The 25,340-nt window shown below is 44.9% G+C and overlaps 1 protein-coding gene across 2 annotated transcripts in view; it reads left to right on the top strand.

Annotated features, from left to right (window-relative positions):
* COA1 (cytochrome c oxidase assembly factor 1) overlaps nucleotides 1-25,340 on the top strand; it is a 337,235-nt gene that overhangs the window by 140,391 nt on the left and 171,504 nt on the right. For both annotated transcript variants that reach the window (XM_078688191.1, XM_078688190.1), the window contains one exon: nucleotides 120-206. In XM_078688191.1, the coding sequence (XP_078544317.1) occupies nucleotides 120-206 (87 nt within the window). The remainder of the gene's footprint in view (nucleotides 1-119; nucleotides 207-25,340) is intronic.

Raw genomic sequence — 25,340 nt, forward strand, 5'->3', positions numbered from 1 at the left:
ATCGCAAATGACATAAAAAGGTCAAATTAAATGTAGCATTATTTAACGTACAATAATTCTGATTCATACTGTGATTATTTATTTGTTAAAACAGTATCATTTTCTTGCTCCCTTTCCAGGTCAGGAAGAGCAAGAAAATCGGTTTCAGGAGAAGTTATTGTGGCTGTTGTCGAATCCGAGAGTAACTGTCTCTCACGCAATTACTGGTAAGCTCTGATGTCATGTCTGCCCTTGTTTGCAGGTTAAAGCTAAATAAAGGTAGCACCGGGCCTGATTTTTTTTTTTAAATGTAAGCCAAGTCCAATATGGTCGCCAAATCTAACAGGATGTTCAAACTCCTATGAAAGCTTTTGTGTCTGGCAAGGGCTGAAGAATCTTGAGGAAGTCGCTTAATACATCTGTGAGAGCTAGGAATTGACACCGGTGGGGTATGGGGCATGGGCCAGGGGGATTTACATTGACCGAGTCAAGAAGTGCTTTAGCGACAGCTACCCTGTCCGGGCTTGATGCGTTAATATGGCTGCTAGGGTTCCTGTCCTGAGACTGGGTGGACGGAAGTCTGGTATAGGATGTGCAGAGTCTGCCTGGGGTCCTCTATTGAGGCCAGCCTTGGGTGGGCATCTTAAGGAGCAGGGAAATGAGGTCTGACACTCTAGTGAGGAAGAGCAACCACTAACAAAATACCAATTGCATCATAAGAGGGAGTGAGGCTCTAGGGTAAGGATGAGACTTGTGATTGTCAGCTTTATGAATTAGAGTAATTTCAGGCTGTGTGGGTATCTCTCTATCGGCACCCAATGAGAAATTACACTTAAAATATATTTCAAGGCTATCCCCAGGTTAGCCTATGGGAGAGATTGTCCTTGCAGTAGTGAAAAATAGATTTAGCAGTATTTCACTATTAGGACATGTAAAACACACCAGTACACGTCCTACCTTTTATACACACTGCATCCTGCCTGTTGGGCTGCCTTGGGCCTACCTTAGCGGTGACTTACATGCAGTAAAAGGTAAGGTTTGGGCCTGACAAGAGGGGGCACCTGCCAGGTCGAAATGGCAGTTTCAAACTGCACACACAGACAATGCAGTGGCAGGTCTGAGATGTGTTTGCAGGGCTACTCATGTGGGTGGCACAATCAGTGCTGCAGGTCCATTAGTAGCATTTGATTTACAGGCCCTGTGCACACCTGGTGCACTTTACTAGGGACTTACTAGTAAATCAGATATGTCAATCATGCATAAACCAGTCACCAATACCTTTTAGGCATGGAGCATATGCGTTTTAGCAATGGTTAGCAATGGTAAAGTGCCCAAAGTCCTAAAACCTCAAAAAGCAGGTAAAATAAAATGAGAGGAAGGCCAAGAGTTAGAGGATAGCCTTGCAAAAAGGGCCAGATCCAATACCATGCAATTGAGGATTCATCAAGACATCCGCTGGCTGGAAGCCTGCAGTACTTTCAGATTAGATTAGCAGGTTAGCCCTTTCTTTGAACTTGTTTTTGGTAAAAATTCTTCAGTATTACTGGATCTAGTCCAAAAGTCTGCAAACATCTGTGCGTCACATTTTTGTGGTTTTCCTGGCATAATTTCTTATCTCTACTCTTGCAAAGAGAAAGGGTGCGCCATTCAGTTCTTTGATGTGGAAGTACACCACGTATTCGTGTAAAATCACACTGTAAGGACACGTAGGAACAACATTCACACAGTGCCATGGTAACGCCTATTTACTGCTGCACCTTTAGTGCCAGGTGTATGTGGTGTATCTGAGAAGCACAGGTCACACCCCTGACCTTTATGTCTTTGTACGAGAATGCAGTACACAAATAAAAATGTATTATCAAAAGCTCATGAAGTGATTTATTAAGCTTTTATCATTTCACTTCAACCAATAATAACATGATTATGTCCAAAAAAACGTAGTGTTTTTAGGTGCGTTCACAGCAGATGAGAATATAAAATACGCTAAGATACTGTCATTTATATGTTACTCAAATTTTACATTTGGAATGGAGATAAAAAGAAATGTCCCCATTTATGCTATCATCACTTTTTGATTGAGTTTCTGCTGCAGTTTGCCAAGTTTGCTAAGGGAATTCGAAGAGCTTTTAAAGCACACTGTCCTAGTGGTGCCAAACACATGTGAATGAAGCTAGAAGGAGAAATTAAGCAATAGTATTAACACATGATAATAAAATTCATAGTACACAAAGCAAGAACCTGAAGCGACAATCTTCCAACTAGAAATTACCTGGTACCTGTTAATCCACCTCAACTAACAAGAAGTTACGGAATCAATCCGCATGGCGACGCCTCCATATGCTCACATATTCATGGCAATACAGTCAACTCCGAAGCAACCACATAGGGCAGCGACCCATGTACCATGGACACACACACACGCACATATATACTGATTCTTTGCAATGGGTACATTGACTCAGTGGGGGGTGCATCCACCACACACACAAATACTGATTATTCACAGCCATAGCAACAGACACACTCACAGCGAAGTACACACCACACGTGTACATGTTCTGCCTTCTAACAACCACTGCAATGGGACTCCTACATAGCTGTGTGCACACCTTCCATGTACATGTATGAAAAGAATTTATCCTCAAACCAATGAGAGTACACATGATCCGTGCATGCAACCAGAGCCACAAGCATCCATCCACGTGATGACTGTTCACAACACAGTAGCACCCCAACAAGTGGAAATGCATTCACCTTCTACATGAACACACAGCTGCAAGAACTCGCACTTGCTCAATAACTTACACAACAACACTAATTTATTAAATAGAACTCATCTAGAAAAATATAGTCTTATAGCAATAGAGTAGTAACACCTTTGATAGCTAGGAGTAGCAAAGACAGTAACTCAATATGTCTTGCCTTTCAGAATCCAATGAGGTACTGAGGCTTCCTCCTATGCAAAAGAAACAATTGATGGATGGAATGCTGGACAATGCAAACATTCACCCCCAGTCACAAGGATCTGGGTTAAATCCATCATTCTTTTGCTCACCACACCACCCCAGCTTGGACCCAGCCATATGCAAATCAGTCTTGACCCTGTGCCTTGTGGGAACAGTCCAGCCCGAACTGCCAAGCCAGGTCTTCCCTAGACCGGAAACGAGCATCATGGGGCCAGTTTCTGGACATCACCTTTCATCAGCCAGGCTAGCTTGAATCCAGTGGCGTAGTGAGCACGGGACCCACGTCTGGGCTTCCTCCTGTGGGCGCAGCGGAGAGGAATTCAGTGTGATGCAGTGTCATAGACTTGTTTTTCTGCCTTACTGGGAAATTATTTGAAGGAACACCTGGGCATTTATGGTAGTGAGAGCGAACATAGCAGTGGGATGCTCGGTTTTAACGCTGTGACATGCTTAAAGATCTCAAACATCCCATGGTAGTAGTTTGCTTCTATTTGACTTTGCTCTTTGGTACTTATATGTTTGCACTTATTAAGGGAGGGGGAGTAAAAGTACAAGTGCCAGAATTTAAAGGGAAACCAAACTGTAAAAGAAGTCACAATTCATGGTGTGAGACCACTTAAACTCAACACAGCCCTTTAAGAAGAACCTCTAGAAAAAATGAGGACGGTGGGCCAAGTGTCGCACACCATATGCTCTGCAGGGGAAGTAGGAGAGGTGTGGGTGAACCAAACCTGGCATTCACCTACATGGCCATGTGTGCCAACATTTGGCAATAATGTGTTTTCCTATTGTTTTGCATGCAATTAGGGAGGACGTTTTAAAGTGTTGGGAATTTTAGAAAGTAGAGGGACAACATATTTTGTTTGAGAAGTGGGATCCTTATTTGCTTACTTGTGCCAACTTCCACGTTATCTAGAGGGCTCTGAGACTCAGATAGAAGCCACACACTTGATTTCAATCAGCAGCACAGCGAATAGCATGGCAGAGAGTGCCAGGTTATCACCAGTGTTTTGGAAGTACCTTGGAAAAGGGCAGTTACTGCCTCATTAAAAACAAGTCCCTCCAAGTTTAACTTAAATATGATAGGTGTTAATTACAGTTCAACACCCAAAAAGCCTGGATACCGTCGGTCCCTCATCTAATAACAGATAAGATTTGCTGGGTGGTAGTGCAGTGACATAATTGTGCCCCCTCCCCACCCCCCCATATATTGTTCAGAAATGTTAGTGGTGGAGTCAGCACTCGGCTGTTCATGCAGCCCCCATACACACACACATCTCTGCTTCAGTTGCCAAGCTCTGCCACCATTACTTGTGTGCCCTGATGCGGTATGCAATGTGACAATCTAAATCTCTCCTCGGTCCTGCTGCACTAAGCATTCGAACTTATTCTTTTCAGGAACAAGCCAAAAATCTACCTTTCAGGATATTTAATGACTCCTGCCACCTCTAGATTTAAAATGATTTATTTTCTCTCATGATATAACTAAGTGGTTGAATGCAAAAGTTCCCTGCTTTTTCAGTCGGTTCCACTACTGAAATATCTAGGGTCTAGTACTCACACATTTTGAAGTATTTTTATTGTTTGGCAGCATGCCACCTTCAACCTCTGTGATGAGCCTGGCAGCCACATACTCTAGAGCTGAATGTAAAGTATACCGGTGCCCCCTTTCCCTGTATAGAAGTATCTAAATATACTGAGTATTACTGACACTTACCTCATACATTGAAAAGATTTCAATCTGTAGATTGGTTAAACTGCTATGGTAGTGAAGACGTACCGGTCAATTTTTACCTAAATTGTGAATTGGAGATTGAAAGATGGCAACACTTTTTCTTATTCCACTTGAACTCAGAAGCTAAATAGTGACATTGTGAATTGTAACTTAAGAACAATTGTTTGTAACTCTAAAGAACAAAGATCTAAAGGTGGTAGACCTGCTGCACTCGTCTCCAGAACATACATTAACACATATAACACGTTATGTCATGCACTGTGTAGCATCCAATGTAGAAATAAGAGATCTGGGCGCAAATGGATATCTTCATAAAGGAAGACTTATTCTGTTAAAGGACCCATGACCGCTTCCCTGCACAGCAGCACATCCAGGGTCTGCTTACATGCTCACACTCTAGAATCCCCATACGTGACAGGTAAATTCCGTAAAAGAATGATGCATGTAGAAAAGCATACACAGTAACAAAAGAGAATACAACCATAACAAAATACCCATACCACGCTATCCCCCTTTTTATAAAAACTACAAGTAAAGTACATAACTCACACTCTAAATATACATTGTCAAAAACAGATAAAAAAGTCACATAATCTCTGAACCTGATAGGAGCTATTCCAACCTTATCACTTTTGAGTAAACCCCTTCCCTCTCCACATTCAGTATTACTCTATCCCGTAGTGTGCATGAAAGGTCTGGTAGTAATTAAACTATCACACCCCGACTACCGCTCATGGCAAGAGAAACAACTTTAGATGTTGTCGCATGTTCTACATTAGATGAGTTTAACAGTTCTCCAAGAGGAATCAAATCTTCATTTCCTGTGTCATTTTTCCCACTCTCACGCCCTCAAATGTTTCTATTTCTTAAAATGCTTGCCTGTTCTTTGCTCAATTTTACAAGTGCATTTTTATTCCACCACCCTTTGTCTTCCAGCAAAACAACCATTTTGGACACTTTCAGTACTTTGGAAGGTTTAGAAAATGTAGCATGTCCTTTCACCTCTCTCATTGGCTTTTTAAGAAAAACCACATTTCCAGGCACCACAGTCATATCCATCACATGTTTATGTATACCAACATTTCTTTTACAGGCTCCTTGTCTTTCTCTTACAAGTTCATGCACCTTCTCCAGATCTAATACTCCATTGGTTTGTCCCAATGTATCATCCAACCATGCAGGAATCAAAGCAGATATAGGCCTTCTTCCACTTAAAAGAACAAATGGAGCAATACCTGTGGCACTGTCTGGGGTTGTATTGTAACTCCACACTTTATCTTCTAAATAATTGGCTATATTGAGTTTGTTAGCCATTGCTGTCTGCATTCCCTCTTTCAACATGCGATTAGCTCTTTCAACAAGACCATTGGAAGAGGGTCTATACAATGCCACGTTGATATGATTGATGTCCTGTTTTCTGAGAAATGTGGCCATCTCCACAGAGATGAAGTGCATGCCATTAACCGTTACAATCTCCTTAGTGATACATTCCATAAAAAACAACTTTTCCAAATATTTCACATTATGAGAGTCAGCTACTTTGATAAATGCAAAGTACAACCATTTGGAAAGTAGTCAATAGCTGCAATGAGATTTTTTTTTATATCATAACCTAATATGTTGAACGGAGCAGAGAAATCCAGCTCAATTTTCTCCCAAGCAGCTTTTGGTATGCCAGAACACAAACATTCTGCATACTTCTCTACAAATTTCCTAAACTGACCATCAATTCAAGGCCACCGGTAACTCTGTTTAATCCTTTTGACAGTAGCAGTAATCCCTAGATGTCCTTCATGAGCAAGAGCAATTAGTTTGCTATGCAATCCTACAGACTGCACAAAGATGTCCTGTCTCACAATGATGTCATTGACCAGAAATAACTCAGATGCCACCTGAGCAAAACATCTCATTTCCATACTTAGACTTCTATCACATGGCCACCCATCCATTAAGTACTTTTTAACGCTGTTCAGACATTTATCATTGGTACAAGTATCATCCCATTCCTTGTCTGTTATTCTAAACTGTTCTGTAGCATCATTTATCATCATCAAAAATTCATCTTCATCCATGTACTTCTCATGACTTCCATCATCTTTCACAGGTAAACGTGAGAGACAGTCCTCTCTGACATTTTTACCCACGGGCAGATATTTATATCAAATTGAATTCTTGTAATCTAGACAACAATCTAATTAGTCTTGAAGAGGCCTTGTTAGAGCAACTGCCACTCACATATATATCAAGGGCTTGTGATGAGTAAATAATTCAAACCGTAAACCCCAAATATACATTTTGAATTTTTCTGCCGCCAATGAACAAGCTAGTGCTTCCCTCTCGATAGTGCTATAATTTCTTTCTGCTGCACTTAGCATTTTAGAAGCAAACGCTTCAGTCCGTTCCTCAGACAAACACTGGCAGCGGATGCCAGGCAAACCAAATGAGGTAACTAAAGTTGTCAATGGCTGGGGTTCCTTAGTAAGGGGAATCTGGTGATATGCTGAATGCAGATCTATGATGGTGAAGTGCTTACTACCACCAAGACTGGTTAGAATATCATGAATCCTTGGAAGAGGGTGGCAATCAACTAGTATATAGCGGTTCAACACTCTTATGACTGCACATAAACGTTTATCTCCAGATTTTTTCAGGCTATAAAGGCAGCTGAAACCCCCTCAGAAGTCTCAACCGGTGTGATCGTGCCTTGTGTGCTTATTTCAACCAACAATTTTTTTTTTCTCTTGCGGAAATGGGCACAGATATGACCTTTTGAGCAACTGGTGTGGCATCACTTTTCAAATTAATAGTATGCTCAAACCCATTTTATGATTAATCCATCTAAGATACTATCATTATCACTTCTGTGCACGTGTTCTACAGATAAAGCAGGTAAGTCTCCCATTACCACCGTTTCCGGGTGGCCAGATCTAAGCATGATTCCAAACTTCGCTTGATCTTGCCACCCTAAAATATCCTGTGTATTCAGTGCTGCATAGATCTTCATAAATATCTCCAAACCCTTGAATCATCAGTAGAGTAGCCTTTTATGATAATATCCTAGACTCTGAAGACCTTTGGATTTGCATCTGTAGCTTTCAATAATGTCTGAACCACAACTTTTCAAACGTAAGATCTACAAGAGTGGTGGTTGGTGAGACAGAGTCAGCCATTACTTCAAATTGACTGCACCAAATTGCACCTCACAAATTTGACCTTTACATCTCTTACGAGAATCATTAAGTGTATTAACATCTACAGTTAACACATTTTTCAAACTTTCACAGAAAGCGTTGTCCTCCATATTAACCTGGTTAACTTTAGGTGTTTTTTTGCAGATTAGCATACAGTATAAAAATGTAATTTTATTGTTGCAATTATTGCATTTCTTGCCTTTATGCAGGTCGCATATTACTATTTCCCATGTGATATTTTGCCTGCACTTATGACATGCTTCTGTCATTTTCTTTTCTATGCTTTTCTTAACTTTGTTTCTACTGAAAACTACACTAACCTCAAAATCATCTATTCCTGCCACAGCAGCCACCTGCCTGCTATTTCTAAAATCTATAGTTTTACTCCTAAGCTCTTCCGTTATTATTTATAAGAACGCTCTATGTTGCACGCAATATCAAGAACTTCCTTCAAAGAAGGGTTCTTGCATGTCAAAATACATTCTTTAATATTTTTGTTATTGCAATTGAATACTAGCTGATCGCGGAAGTATACATCTAAATTGGCCCCAAATTAGCATTTTGCCTCTAAAACTATGAGTACAGACAAGGAATCTTCTAAAGACTCTTCTAACATTTGCTTACGTTTAAAATAAATTATGCCTTTTTAGCATAACAGAAGGCTCATCAGTGTATTGTTCACCTATGCGGGCTAATGCTTCAATGTAAACATCCCAAGTGTCATCACCATCAGGTGCGCTTACTGTCAGTAGATTATTAAATACCTGTTGACCTGTGTCTTCTAAATTGTTAAACAACAAACTGCATGTCTAATGACATTGTATTCAGATGCATCTATTGCCACTAAGTTGTTTTCAGAATTCCTAAGCCACTTATTCTAGGCCATTGATAGTTTGCCTGGATTCTCTAGAAAAGGTGGCGGTTGTACCACATTTTTGGCCATAGCCATTAAGAGGAAAGGTGTAAATACCAATAGAAACCAATGGATCTAATCTAAATTGAGAAAAAAAAATAACAAGCAAGGTGTACCTGTCACCGCTGAACTGTAGCTAAATTGCACATGAAATGAATATACAACCTTAGAAGATATGTGAGGTATGTTCCATAGACGAGAGAGTCGTAATCACTGTAAAATGGAATGTTACGTGTGTGCCTGTCCTGGCGTGCAAACAGGCAATGTCCTGGGTATTGAGGCGTCAGCACGGAAATGTTGTAATAAGTACAATCATTGTTTTAAATAAGAGTGTAAACAGCCGTAACTAAAAACACAGACAAAATTGCCCAGGAACGTCATAAATCCCAAGTCAATCAAATAAAATAATCTAACTTTCCAGGATGGCCGTCCAAAACATGTTCCAATGTGCTTTCAAAAGGAAATAGAGCTTGAATTACACAATACCACGTCATAGTCCTGCATACACCCAGCAAGAAGAATGAAGACACCTCTGCTCCGCTGGTAAATGCCTCAAATAAATGATCTCTCGCATTCTGGAACAGCGCGCATATAGAGTACAGTCATGCTGGCAGGGTCGGCGCTAGGGCGGTGTGACCGGTGGCGCTGACTTCGCATGGGGGCGCCTGGTTACTAGTTTATATTGTGTTTAAAAGCACCTGCTGCTGCGTTCCTGGCCTTCAGCAATTTTCAGACAACAATTAATATGTCAAGAGAACTCCGGTGAATAATGTTCTTCCATGCGAGATCGGAGTTTTGTCTTGTAGAAGTTTTGACTCATGGAAGTTTTGATAAATGGTAAGGTAGGGCAGAGGATTAGTATGCCTGCTGCGAAGAACATGAACCATGCAGATCACAAAGTGAATGTAATGTAAACAGGTCAGAGGTTACTGCTTTTGTCAGAGACTTCCTTTTGTTAGTTGCAGTTTACAGTGAGCTGTTAACTGTCATCAAAGAACTGTGTGTAGACTTCAAGGTATAGATTAGAGTGTATGGTTTTTTTTTTTTGCCCCAGACGTTCATTATTCTAATGTTGCAAAAAGGGTTCATTTCGGTAGAAATCAGTTTCTGTTATTAAAGAGAGCCCCAACCCATTGTGTTACATTTTAAATTCAGAGTTTGTGCTTCTCCAGACCAAGTACTCTTCAACTATATTGCCTACCCGTATGGATAATATGTGAATCCACCCCTTGTTGTCCTCTGTCTTATGTAACATTTCCTATACACTGATTTACACACCTATGATTGATAGTCTCTGTGTAATGTGTGTGTTATGTAAAGTGGAGAAGTGTGGCTCAAATGGTTAGAGCGGCAGACCCTGATGCAGAGGTCTGGTCCGGGAACCGGGTTCAATACCCACCTCGGCGGGTCTTGGGCTTGGTTTCCTCGGACCTGATAATTCTTGCCTCGGTGCCTATTCTAATCATGGGTCCCACTCTGCAACTCTGGGCAATAGCTTGCTTAATCTCCACAACGGCCCCAACAGCGCTGGAATGCCTGGATTCACCTTGGGGGTGCCCAGGAGTGGACATTTCACAGGGAAAAGCCAGGAAGGGTTCCTAAGCGGTATACGGACAGCGCTGCGACACTTCCGTTGGAGGTAGCTGTGCGCTTTACAAATGCTGGCATTTACATTTAAAGTGCTCTGACACCCTTCACTTTTATGAGTAACGCTATAAAATTCATTAAATGCTTCTGAGAGAGGGACTGGTTATGGAGACTGTTAAAGAGTGGTGGGGAGGGAATCCGTGGCGGAGGTGGTCATTGGGCGGCGCCAAAAAGCATTGTTGCACTAGGCGCCACCAGTGCTAAAGCCGGCCCTGCATGCTCGAGCTCTGAACGGCAAGTACATCACTTGAGTTCACTGCCCTTCAGCTGCCCTTAAAACAAAGCCGAAGACTGCAGATATAAATAAAAAGTCTCATGCGTCAAGTGTACACAATACAGGAGTTAAAAAGTTACAACCACAGAAGTGAAAAATCTTCAAATTCATTATTATGAATCACGGTCTGCTGTTTTTGCACGCATCTGCTTAATATGTTGCTCGTAGCCTGTCTGTAGGTCCCTGTATGCCCACAATCGCTCTTCACCATACAGATGTAGCATCCAATGTAGAAATAAGACATCTGGGTGCAAATGTATACCTTCATAAAGAAAGATTTATTCTTATAAAGGACCCACGACCGCTTCCATGTACAGCAGCACATCAAGTGTTTGCTTACATGCTCACACTCTAGAATCCTCATGCATGACAGGTAAATTGCTCAAAAAAATAATGCATGCAGAAAAGCATTCACAGTAACAAAAGAGAATACAACTGTAACATAATACCCATACTACACAGTATTTCACCCTGGTGAAATTACATGGTTGATGTTCTGCCCCTCAGGAGACTCCTGATTTATACTATGCTAAAAGGTTTGGGAAAGGAACTGAAAGTACTGAAATTAAATAGGACTCTTGCTGCCATGTATACTTTTGTGGTCTTACATACAGACAGCTACATTGAGTCGCAGTCTATTGCAATCTCATAAATGAATGCATAATGATCTTTCATACAGAAAGGGGGGCTTTGGGCCAGCCTCCTTCGGCCATTGCTCTTCTGGAGCGTTTCTCATTTTGGTTTGGCACAGTAAAGTGGGATATATTGAGTGGGACAGGGAAGACTGACACTACCCCTCCTATTCAACCTGCTTTGAGGGATGTAGCACCACTGCCAATGCCAGCTGCTATATTTGTAAAGCCCACACTGAGACCAGCATCGACCACTCGCTCAGTAGAAGCACAAAATGCATAGACCCAATCATCGACACACCAACCTACCTCCAGTTCTCCTTGCATTGTCAGTGCCACCAGTGACCCACATAAAAAGTACACCTCCGCAGTTTGGGCCTTCTTTTCTAGTGTTCGTTGAGATAAGCTTGGTACACACAATGGTCCTGGAGGCTAAGAGACCCATTTGAAAAAGCATCACACAGTCTTCTGGGAGGTGACCTTAATCAACTTTCTGCACATGGTGGTGGTGGTCAAGGTAATGTGAGAGGGAAATTGGCTCCAGGGCCTCCAATTACAGTGGAGGTCGAGGTTATAAGGAAGAACAGGGTGACATCTTTATGCAAAGCAGCCCTGTTCCCCAACAGTGCATCAGAATCACCCGCCTCCGCAACCTCCCAATGGCACAAGAATCGAATGGAGACACAACAGCAACAGCATACAGTGACTGCCCCAAGATGCACATTGAGTCTACCACCTCCCGGTTCTCTCCAGAAGTTGTCTCCGTCAGTGGCACCACAAAAGACAGAAATCTAGGCTACTATAATGGGCATGTTTAGGCAGGAGGGGCACTACGAACGAAACACCTCAACAACACGTTTGTACAACAGGAAGCTTACTAAAACGTTAGCGCTGGACCTCCTCCCTTCTTCTTTTGTGGAAGGAGTGCTTTTTTTTACACTTTGTGGTTCCATTTTTCCCTGTTTGGAAGGTTCCCGGCACAACCTACTTTGCCTGAGTGGCTGTTTCAGCGCTCCATCACGATGTGCTGAAATTGGTTGGAAAAACTTTACAGTAGAATGCTGTTCAGACTATCCACCTGACGAAAGACATGTGGACCAGTTGTCAAGACACTGATTTTATGTGTATCATTTAACACTGGACTTCTTTTGTGGGGGTTAAGCAACAGATATCGAGTGGTATTAGTGCTGAAGATACTTTTAAGGGTGTTCAATGGCATGCAACAGTAGCCATGTTCACCATGGAGAAATCCTATTTAGCTGCATATATCTTGGAAGACTTTAACAGCAAGGTGTTTGAATGGCTGCGATCCAGAGGTCTCAGAATTGGGTTTGTTGTCACGGACAAGGGAAATAATATTGTTGAGGCCATGGCAGATGGTGGCTATTTCAGGGTCCTGTGTTTGGCTCATCGCATCAACATCATTGTGCAGGACTTTCTAAAAAAAGACCTAGTCAGCAACTTACTGACCATCTGCAGAATAATCTACCCTCATTTTAGCCATTCTTTTAAAGCCGGGAATCAGGTGAGGATCATTTAGCTTGCTAATAGAGTACCAGTTAAAGCCCTCATACAGGAGGTGCCAACACGTTGGAACTCAACCTATTACATGTTGTAATGCCTGTTTGAGCAGTACAAAGCAAACAATGAGTATGTCATGCAAAGAGGAGGGGATGTAACTAAAAGCATGACCATTGAGATGGACAAATGGAAACTAGTCCAATCTCTGACAGAGATGCTACTTCCTTTTGAGGTTTTTACATGGGAAGTCAGCAAGGAGGACAGAACAATGGGTCAAGCTATCCCATTGTTGAATCTGCTAAAGGACCAATGCGTTTACCTTAGTTCAGACCTTAATCATTTGCTTGAGTGAGAATACAAGGCTGCAAAGAGACATTGTGTCCTCCAGAGAGTACATTTGTGCCACAATACTGGATCCACATAAAAAAAATGAATACTGGCCACTTTCATTCCTTTTCCAGAGGGAGTGTTCCAGAATATGAGATGTGGATTGTTGAACGAGTCTGAGTCCTGGAAGAAGAACAGCTGTAACTTAGAGTCCCTCTCAAGCAAAGAAGTTCTGGGGTGCTGCCTTCAACTTCCAGAGAGGGCAGTCCTGTTGTCTCAATGCAGCCAGCACCAGCAGCAAGAACACCGGAGGCAACACCAACAGGAACACAAGAATCATCCACAACCTCTGCATTTACTTGGTATCAAATGGCGGGGCTTAGGTCCAGTGCAGAGGCGAAGGCAAAAGAGGTCGACCAAGTGGCAGAACTAATGACCATCGAGAGGATGTTCCATGAGTATCTGGATGACCCAAGAGAGGTCTATGTGTATCAAAACCCATTGGTGTATTGGTATGCAAAGATGAGCCATTAGCCACAGCTCAGCAGGCTGGCAATAAAGTATCTGAGCTATTCGGTAGCCAGTGTGTCTGCTGAGTGTGTGATCAGTGCATTGAGAAGGACCAGTCCCTCGCCTCAATGCTTGGAGAGATTGACAATGATCAAAATTAACCTACAATTTATACCACTGAATTACAATATACCTAAAATACCATATGAGGATGATGAGGGTGATTAGTCAAACTCAGGTCATAGTGTGTTAGCTGACCAACTTCTAAGCGAACCACCTGAGTTTGAGGACAAACTCTACTTCCCTGAGTAGGCCACCATAGGAGTTTATCGCCAAACTCCTATTAAAAAAATGGATCTAGCTAGAGGAACCTTATATATTTTTTATTTGGCTGTGTCTGACTTAGGCAGCCACACGGTTTGAGGCACATGTATGGCCGGATCAGAGTTAGACCAGTGTTCAGTTAAGAAGCCCCCCTTTCCTTCAAGGACATTAGAGAGAATATGCCTGCCTAAATCCTGTGCTTATAATTTTTTCTATCCCCTAGCAGGACTGCCCCAGAACATTTGATTTACAAGACTGCCCATGTATGTTGCAAGCATCAAAGAGGATCAACAATTATGTACCATCATGATTGGATTGTAACAGGTAAATATATTGCAATAGAGAGTGATATATTGTTGGGTGATTGTGAGTGATTATTCATATGGTGGCAGACAGTGTGCGAAGGGGTTCAACTATAATTTGTAAGCTTGATTGGGATGATTTGCAATGTCTGCGGCTTGATGGGATTTTTCCTGAAGGTGATTGGCCCTTCCCTTTTGACACTTTGCGAGATTTGCTTGCCGGGTCCACTCTATTTTTTCTAGTTCACAATCCTCAAAGACCAGACCAGTCTGTTTAGTTAACAAACACAAATCTACACAAAGAAATTACTCAATGTTTCTCTTCTTGTTCATCATCAGCAGCAGTGCACTACAGGTCTGTCTCTCACGTTTGGGTTGGGTCGGGATTCGGGACGGCGTTGGACAGATTCATTATTTGGAGTCAGGAGGATGATGAATACCTGTGGTATTAGTGCGTTATCTTTCGAATGGCGTTATCCGTATAGCTATTATCGTCTCTGCTTTTTCAACCCTATTATTGCATTAGCTTTCTGATCACATTGTTTTATTTGTTTATGTACCTAGTGCCGGTTTCTCATTAGGTGAGGACATGTGTTGTTTCTTCCTTTGCTTCCCCCCACCCCTCCCTCAGGGCTGGATTACCTCAATAACAGCTAGAAGAAGAAAGTTATCAATTCCAGGAAAACCCACATGACAATGGCTCTAAGAGGCCACATCAGCTCTGTGGACTGGTGAAAGGTGGCTTGGGAAATGCATTGCTGCTTAGTGTGTTCTGGCTCAAATTTGAATCTCCTCTATCATGTTGTTGTGTGGTCGAGTGGGGGGCCTGTTGTAACTACTGTAGACAGACATGTGATGTCACATCATCACCTTATGCACGCACTTGGCTAAATATTTTGATGATAGTTATGAGATTGATCAGTCAGGTAGTTCATGCAGCCACTTGATTGGTTGTCATTTTCTCTCACTTTTCAGTTAATTGATCGCACAGAAGTCATAAAATTAATGAATGCAGCAGAGTCTTCTTGGTACACTCCTCATGAAGCTTACCTTCTGTCCTTCTCCTTGAGTATACAATATTGTTTCTGTTTTACTGTCTGCAGGCTTTCCAAACTTCGGCCAATAATTCAATGCACACTGGTGTAAGTAGCCATAATAGTGTCCTTATGCAAACCATTTGTTTCACGGATAGTCACATACGAACAGTGTGTTGTTCAGCTACTTTGTTTCAAAAGGTGACCGACTTATCATGGTATGGCCCGTCAATGTTTTAGTACCACTTCAGAAATTGACGCTTGCATAGGATTATCATTATCCTATTTGTATAAGAACACTATTATGGCTACTTACACCGGTGCACATTGAATTATTGGCCGAAGTTTGGAAATGCGCTCTGATTTTAGTAACTGGTAGTGCACATCATAACACTAGTCGTGCGGATGACCCGTTGCGCTTTGGAACCTCGGCCTACAACATAGTGATCTTGTTTTGAGAAAGTCTAAATACGGATATGTATAGACGAAACACGGGTTGGCTTCAATAACTGGTGGGAATTTCGTGTACATCAATAAATCAACTTTTTCAATGGATAATGTTTGTGGATTATCCTGAAAACCCCTATATGATTGGAATAGAGTATACTCACCTTTGGACTTGAGTATTTGTTGTCTTGATATATACATATCCAAAACATGCATTTTGGATTTATTGTAACGAATAAGGGTGTGCTATAACTGTGCTTCATAAATGATATACACTTTTGTAAGCAGATGTTTTTAAAAACAGGCTGCACTAAAGGCAGCAGTGCAAAGTAAAACAACTAAAAAAGATTTTAGACATGAATAAAGTAATATCATTATTTATTACCCTTTGCCCACCCCTTCCACCCACAACAGGCCCACCCCTCTCCCCAAACAAATCTCCCTGTCCCCAACCATGTCCAACAAAAAGACAAAAGAAACAGTCCAGGTCCCAACTCCCACCCTCTCCACTCACAAGTCCCTCCCACCAAAACAAATATTAAAAAAGGAGATAAAGAAGAGAGCACTACATGCCGGTCCGACGCTGCTTGAGGTGCCCCTCAATGTGTGCAGTTCAACGTTCTAGACGCGCCAGCCTATGCAGGATGCAGTGCTGAGAAAAGGCGATCTGAGCATGAGGAGTGGCAGCTAAGTGGAGTGATGTGATGAGCAGCTGCCAGCGGTCCTGGCATTATTCTTGCCGGGAGGCTAAAGACGCTGGCTGGGGCCGTGGACAGCAGCATCTGCCTCCTCTTTCTCCTCCTGCAGAATCACCAGCCACTGAAATTCATCTGGTATGGCCTCCACTGCTGAAGTCGGGCCACTATCTCCTACCTAGTAGATGGTCGACCAGCAGGAATAGCTATATCAAGAAAGAAAAAAGACAAATGTAAACAATGACCTGATGAAAGCTATAGAAAAGGTTCCTGTCCCACACAACTAAGAGGAGTTGAAGTCCTTCGTGGAATTTGCTGAATTGTTTTCAGGATTCGTTACAAACTTTGCCAGCCTAGTGGAACAGATGTGTTCTCTCTTAAAAAAAATGTGCAGTCCTTATGGAATGTTTTTTGTTAAACTGTATTTGAACAAATGAAATTGGCTATTACAGAAGTCCTATCTCAGGGACTATTTGATCTGAACAGACCAACTATGCTGCCATGGATGCCAGCAGCAAAAGGCTATGTGCCGCCTCACACAACCAGTAGATGGAAACAAGCAAGCTGTAGCTTTTTGTTTATGTGCTTTGATGGGACTGGAAAATCAGGACTCGGTGGTCAAAAGTGAGGTCTTGGATTACATACTGGGTGGTCAAGCATTTCAAATTTTCCTTTGGGAAATGCCATTCATGATTAGGACTGATCACAAGATTGCAGTATATACTGTTACTACTAAAGGGTCGGAACTTACTACACTGAGGATCTACAGTTGGGGTCTGAGCCTGAAGGGGTATAATTTTAAGATAAAATATCTACCAGGTATGAAAATATTGTTGAAGACTGTCTGGCCCATGGGCCAATGAAAGCTGAATTGGTTGATGAGGAGGAAACAGTTGATGAGATGGTCCTTGCAGTTAAATTCACAGGCATGAATAAAGATGAATGGGAAGAGAGCATGAGAGAAGATAAAGCATTGAAAGAGCTAATTACTAGCAATCAGGAGAGTTGGCCCTGAATTTCCTGTCTGATCGTCTAAATACTGGGAATTTAGATCTGAACTATTCATTGTGGATTGTGTGGTATGCAGAGGCAATTGTTCCTCCATGTGGTTAGAGAGATAAGATTGTGGATTTGTCAAACAAAAGTCAAGTAGGCCAAGCTTTACTAAAAGCAAGCTGCGGTCTAACAGCTGGTAGCCTGGCAAGGACAACTAATGGAAAATAAGTTTAAGTGTTGTCATAGTTATGCCGAAAGTGACATGACCCATACTGTAAGAAGAGTTCCCATTTCACCCATTAAAATTCTTAATTAGGCCATGAGTCCAATTGGCACTCGACCATACTGAGTGAAAAAGGAAGATCCCTTGGGGTAAATAATGTTAAAGAGTAACCTCAATGTTCACACATCGAAATATTACAATTAAAAAAGCACATCAATTTATACAGTTCATAACACAAGAATTTTTTTTTTTTTAAATGCAACACATTAAAAAATGATTCACAATAAGCATGAAAACATCAAGAGTGAAACACTAAAAGCTAGACAGAAAAATTGGTCTTAACACTTTACACCTCCGTCATAACATGGTATTACAAGCCTGGGAATATGCCATATACAATTAGCCTTCTTTCACCAATGCTCAAGGACAGGATTGTGTATCAGAATGTAGCGTTGACACGTTTCGATGGAATTTTGTCTTATTAGTCCATCTTTATCAAGACCTCTATATTGTGCACTCTGTCTTATATTGAAGGTATTCATACAATCACCTATAATGAGATACGGTCAATGGTATATTTATTCTCCAAAACCACGTAGTAAAATACATCTACGACACCAATAGCAACACCCCGATGTATCTATTGTAAACAGAAGATTTCCATTTGCTAATTATTGGGCGGACCGGCTGGAGATGTTATAAACAGTATCTCCTTTGTTATCTTCATAAACCATACCACATTCCAACACAGTTTAAAAATAATACAGTATCAAACAAGGTAACTAAAGAACTGTAAATAACAAAAATATGCTTCCCTTTAGATATGGTGCAATCTTCCTACTACCCCACTTCAGTCATATTGATAGCATTCAAACCACTCGTATCTTCATACATCTTATACTACTGTCTCACTCTGCAATGCATCAATCTACACTTATGGATGCACACTCTTATCTCACCTGCTTAAATGGGTGAGATCTCCCTGCTAGCACCCTTTCTCATCTGTGCATTTGGGGGAAATATGGTCATCCAAGGCTTGTGAAGACAACCTTTGTATAAAAGACTGTTGGCAGAAGAATCAACAACGACTTATTATTAGTGTGCTGCCTTGCTTGATCTACCTATCTAGGATGCGGGCATAGCTATGATCCAAGCACCTCACCGTATGCTTTAAAATGTCAGAAACCTCATTGAGGAATATTCAGTCTTATATAGAAGATAGCTCTGTCCTGTTTTAGAGAGTCTATCTGTACAAAATAGAACATATATGTACTTAATGCACAACATCTCATCATGTATGACTCCCACCCACTTGCACCCTCTCTTATATAACTGCTAGTGGGTAAACATCTTTATTACCTTTAGTAAGACATATGTTTGTTGTACACTGATAACATTGGCTCTTTATAGAACCTTCTAGGGCGTTTGTAATTACTTGCAGTAGAATATTAGTTCTCAGGTGGCCTTTTCTGATTAGGGTCCAAAAACCTATAAAAAAGAAGATTATATGACTACTGCTTGTCCTCAATAAGATTCTTTAAGGGGGGCGTGGCTTGACCACCGACGAGCATGGACGCGTGAGCTGAGAGCTCCGCGCTCGCCTCGATGCTTATCCTGTTTTAACTGCTGCCCCGACGGCGCTTGTGGTTCGGAGGGGCCCCCTGGAACCGCGTGGATCCCTGTGTGACAACTGGGGATCGTAGGAGACGTTTGCCTGCAGCACCGGAGCGGAGATTCCTGCCGGCCTTCTCGGGGAGTGCCGGCCATCTTGGTGGGGCCTGCTCCGAACGCTGCATCCTCGGCCTCGTGTGACTGGAAGGCCGTCGCGGAGAGGGGACGAGCCGGCTGCAGCTGAGTCCGGTGAAGTGCGCCTATCACCAGTGATCGGAGGTGGCGTTGCTGCAACCTAGACAGTGGTCGGAGCTGCTGGTGAAGTGCAGCAGGAGATCCCAGTAGCCGGGGGATGTTGTGACCGAGGGCTGGTGGCGACGAGAGGAGACCCGTACAACACGTAGTACTGGTGCAGGGGCGTAGGACACCCGATCGCTTGTAAGAACGGCCAGCTCGGAGCCACACATGTACCCCCGACGACAAAACGTTGCCGCGTTCGCGGTGGGGACCCATCCATCGGCGTGAGTGTTGCTGCCACAGGGGGATTAAGGCCGGATGCCCGCACGACTGGCGTAGCGGCCTGAGAGAGGCCAGCAGCGGGCGGAGCTGTGTCGCGGCAGGTTAACAGGCCTTTCCCCTACACTAGGAGGTGTTTGAAATGGATCATAACCCTGAGGGGCAGCATTGGAGAGTGCGGCGGCACTGAAGACCCGGTGCATGCTGCAGAGGTTGCAGGGGTGGCCACCACGAGACCATTCGTCCGGAGTTTGGGACGGTGACATAGGCGCTGGCCCTTAGCGACTGGAGCCGGCCTAGCGGGGCTGCTGCGGAGAGGTACTGCATCGCTGAGGGTGAAGCCCATCCGTGATTGCCCAGCGCCTGGTGGTGCTTGGAAAGCCGCCTGGCAACGGAGGTCTCGGGTGGTTGCGGCTGGACGCCTGGGGTACCCACCTGTGACCGCGCAAGACCTGCAGAAGGGTGGCCAGAACGATTGGGACTCTGCCAGCATTGAGTGGTGACGGCTGACAGCCCGTGCCAGCACCCATACCACTGGGGACTGCTTCTGTGAGGTCCCGACTGGCGAACGTCTTGGAAAGTAACTGGAGACCTGGAATATGGGGAAACCACGGCCGAAACCCGGCGCGATACCTCCTGACCCCACTGAGGAACTACCGGAGAGTCAGGATCAAGATCCATCCAGAGCACTGACGACAGGGCTACAACAACAGCAGATGGACCAAATTCTGAAGGCCATTTCGGACACGAGGGAAGCATTACACCATGAAATAGCGCAAGTGTCGATGAGTTTGGGGCTATTGCGGGCGGACCACGGAAAATTAGTGGACCGTGTCAAGCACACGGAATTTACCTTGGAAGTGCTGGAACCGGCCCAAAAGGCGACAGATGCGGAGATGGGGGATTTGTTGCGAAGGGTGCAGCACCTGGAGAAAAGAGCTGAGGACGCCGAAGGACGTAATCGACGTAATAACATACGGGTGGTGGGCCTACCCGAAAAAATTGAAGGGGACAGTATGATCAACTACATGGAAACCTGGTTGCGTGATGTGGTTGCCCCCGATGTACTGTCGCAGTTCTACACGTTGGAGCGGGCTCATCGGATACCGGCCCGCCCACCGGCTCTTGGCCGACCCCCTCGACTTGTGGTGGCACGCCTATTGCACTTTAAAGACTGGGACGCTATCCTACAGAAAGCACGGACAATGGGCCCCTATCGAGTGGATAATGCCTCTGTCTCCATCCACCCTGACTACTCCTATGAAGTCCAGTGCAACCGCTCTTCATTTCTGGCGGTCAAAAAGGCCCTCTGAGACGAGGGCATACAGTACTCTCTTCTGTTCCCGGCTCGTCTGAAAGTGATTGTGGATGGTAAAGCGTCCTTCTATAGTACCCCGGATGATGCATGGAGCTGGTTAGAAATATATCGAGCTGGAACTGATGGTCATAAGGGGAAGGAGAGGACGATGGAGGCCCGACTGAAACCTCGTCGAAGCCGACGAACCAGGAAACAAGCGGTACCTAGCCAAACACCGTCGACGTCGCAGACTGAATTGGAATGGCAGACGGCCCTCCAGGCGGTCTCCGCCATATCGGGAGCAGCAGCCACTGCACCTTTGGCGGACTCAGGATCTCAGCGGGGATAGGAGGAGTTGGTGTCGGAGGGCTCAGAGGAGGACGGCCTGAACATGCCTCATGTTACCCCGGGGACTGCTGATGGCCTCCTGGACGAATGAACCTTACCTGTTCCAGTTTGTACGCAGTAAGGGGGTGGAATCTTAGCTATGGAATACGATGGAAGAGGGCGCAGATGTAGGCCTTGAGACAGTAGCAGGAGGTTTATTCCAATGTTTCATAGATTAGTGGGACGGGACCTGCGATTGTTTAGTAGGGGGCTCCTCTGAGACATGGTGGAGTGGGGGGGGTTTACTTCTGAGGCTGAGCGTGGGTGGAGGGGCGGTGGAGTCGCTGTCCAGCTTGACTTGGTGTAGAGCTACCCCCTCGACCTCACGCTAGTTGTGAGACTCTGGTAGCTACCAGAGAGTTCCCATTATCGGGGATTGGGTTTGAATGGGTAACTATGGCTTAGCACCTGTTCTGGGGAGGGGAGGGATGAGGGCTTGTGGGGATGTTTGGGGTTCCAGGGGAATGTCAGTGTGCCTACCAAGCTAAGGGAGAGGTTGTTCTGTAGCATGCTCAGGTATGGGGACCCGACTTGAGTTGAAATGTATCACCTGGAATGTGCGGGGGCTGAGTTCCATGACGAAACGATACAAGGTTCATGCATATTTAGTGCGTAGGGGGATTCAAGTGGCCTGTTTGCAGGAAACACACATTGATCAGACTGAGGGGCGGCGTTGCAGCGGAGATGGAGGGGCCAATTGTTTTATACTACTTATTCTGCATATGCACGAGGGACATTGGTTTGGGTGAGATCAGGTGTTCCCTTCCAGCCTTTGACGACGGTGATTGATCCGGAGGGGAGATTTGTGGCGGTGCAAGGGCGACTAGATGGGAGGGATGTCGCACTGTGTAGTGTGTATGCCCTGAATGTGGAACAGTCCGCTTTCTTTTCACGGTTGTCCGGGAAGCTGGTGTCATTCCTGACTGGCACGGTGTTTTTTGGGGGAGATTTTAATTCAGTCACTGACATAGATTTGGACCGATCGCATCCTCCGCTGGCCCAATCTGCGGTTCACCGACTAGCGAAAGTGAGGCGGGAGTGGCAGAGCACCTGGGGTCTCGTCGATGCCTGGCGGACGCACCATCCCACGGATAGAGATTACTCATTCTATTTGGTGCCGCATGATTTACATGTACGGCTGGACAGTATCTTATGTTCGCCGGCAGCTCAGGGGCTGACTTACCATAGTGAATAATTGGCGAGGACGATATCTGATCACAACCCTTGTCTGATAGCGGTACAGTGGACCAGGCAGCGACAGGTGATCCCCACTTGGCGCTTGAACCCCATGACACTGAAGACCCAGTTTTTTGTGTGGAGGTCCGAAATGATATTGAGCATTACTTTACGGAGAATAAGGGGACAGCATCGAGCAGGGCCCAGGAATGGGACGCTTTTAAAGCTTTAGTGAGAGGGGTGTGTATTTCGTCCACAACAGGGGCTCGCAAAATATTATTGCATGATATAGAGCAGGAGGAAGATCGCTTGCGCCAGGCAGAAAAGGCTAGCAATATAGATCCAAAGGGACTGGAGGCAGTCCTTGCAGCGAGCGAAAAAGTGGCTACTCAAATTGAACGGTACGCTGTTTTGACTATAAGGAATACTTGGTACGGGCGCATGCAGAGAGGGACAGAGTGGGCTCCCTACTAGCTTGGTTGGCTAACCCGGCAGCCCAGGGCACTCCGATTTTATCGCTGGCTACAGCGGCCGGGAACCTAGTATACTCACAAAAGGAGATTAATGATCAGTTCCTGATCTATTACATGTCGCTCTATAAGAGCACGATGCAAGACCTGCCGGACGGGGTTAACGACTTCCTGTCTGCAGCGCAGCTCCTAGGTTTAGACCCTGAACAGGGGGGCGGGCTGGGGGGGGGAAATCTCACTAGGAGAGATTCGAACAGTGATTAGGCACATGGCTAGGCGGAAAACACCAGGAGCGGACGGCCTCCCTGTGGAGTTTATGCGGTGTATGTAGACCTCCTTGCACCGCATTTACAATCTGTGTACAGGGAGGCGTGGGAACTGGGCAGGTTGCCTTCGACTGCTAGAGAAGCGATCATAGTACCGTTGTTGAAGCGAGGGGGGGATGCCTGCTCTGGATCGGCATACCTGCCACTCTCAATGCTCACGGTGGACTACAAAATTCTGAGTATGATTCTTGCAACGAGCCTCCTGGGACACATGGGTACCCTGATACACCCAGATCAAGCGGGCTTCATCCCCACTAGGAACACAGCGACATGTATACGTCGGCTTATTAGGGTTATGGGGGAAGGACACGATAGGGCACCGGGCGCGGTGGTGCTCTCGGTCGACATTGAGAAGGTCTTCAATAGCGTGGAATGGCCGTATCTGTTTCAAGTCTTGAAGGAATTTTGCCTTGGAGATCAGTTCATACGGTGGACTAAACGGTTATACAACTCAGCCACCGCTAGGGTTCGAACGGGGCTTGCCATCTCAGCAGCATATTGGGTGGGGACAGGTACTCGCCAGGGCTGTTCCTTATCCCCTTTACTGTTTGCCCTGGCCATTGAACCGCTGGCGTCACACGCTCGATTGGGATGGTCGTATGAGGGTCTATCGCTGCAGGAGAGGTCCACTACATTTCCTTGTATGCGGACGATTTATTGTTGTTTTGGGCTGATGTAGATGACTCTCTGCAGGGTGCCAAAGCCCTGCTTCGGGAGTTCAGCTGTTTTTCCGGGGTAAAAGTGAATTGGGGTAAGACCTGTTTGTTCCCTTTGACCCCGGTTGACCGAGTGCCTCTAACGGTGGGGGATTTGCGATGGGAACCCCAGTGTTTACCTTACCTGAGTGCTCACATCTATCATACTCAGCCCGACCTCCTGGAGGGCAATGTAGGCAGAGCGATGAGGGGGCTTCAGGGCAGTATGGGGTTCTAGTGAACCCTCCCTCTGTCAGTGGCCGGGAGGGTGGCACTGTTGAAAATGGTGGCGCTCCCACGTTTGCTCTACTTTTTTCGCACGTTACCCGTATGGGGCCCGGCGTCATTCTTTCAGAGGCTTAGGGCCTTGACTACAGGGTTCATCTGGGGTTTGGGTAGAAGACGAGTTGCGCTAAACACGCTGATGCGACCGAGGGCAGAGGGGGGACTGGCGGTCCCTGACTTTGAATGGTACTATCTGGCATCGCAGTTACAGTGGCTCACGCAGGCGGTGGCTCGGGAGTTTAGAGACCCTGATGGACCGCACGGTAGAGTAATTCCCCGGCATGTATTGTCATTTATAGTCCTCCAACAGAAGATCAGTCTCGATCAGCTCACTCTTGAGGAACGCACACTCCGCTTATGCAGGAACCGGAGCCAAAAACGAGCGGGATTTCCTCGCCCATATGCTCCGGAGATCCCCCATGGCATGTGTACAGCCCTTCCGCAAGGGGGTTACCTGGTCTGCTTTGGCTGTTTGGGAGGAGCTTGGGCTCCATATGTTGAGTGATTTATACAGAGACGGAGCTCTGTTTTCATTTCAAGACTTGCAGAGCACTTTTGGGTTACCGCGGGGAGACTATTTATTGCATGCTGCCCTAATAGTAGGGATTCAACGACAGTGGAAGATGGGGCTATTGGAACCCCCGACTTCATTGGGTTGCCAGTATGTAACCATGGCAGCAGGTACGTTCAAGGCTATCACGTGCCTCTACAGACGCTTGCCGACCGAGCAGCTTCCACCCCTAGATGTTCTGAAAGGCAAATGGGAAGCGGATATTGGTAAGCCCATACCGGAGACGACATGGCCTCAGTTGATGCGGCGTGCCTGGAAGGGTACACGTAACGCCAGGTTCCAATTGGTTC

This window comes from Lissotriton helveticus, chromosome 4_1, assembly GCF_964261635.1.
Source record: "Lissotriton helveticus chromosome 4_1, aLisHel1.1, whole genome shotgun sequence".
Classification (NCBI taxonomy): domain Eukaryota; kingdom Metazoa; phylum Chordata; class Amphibia; order Caudata; family Salamandridae; genus Lissotriton; species Lissotriton helveticus.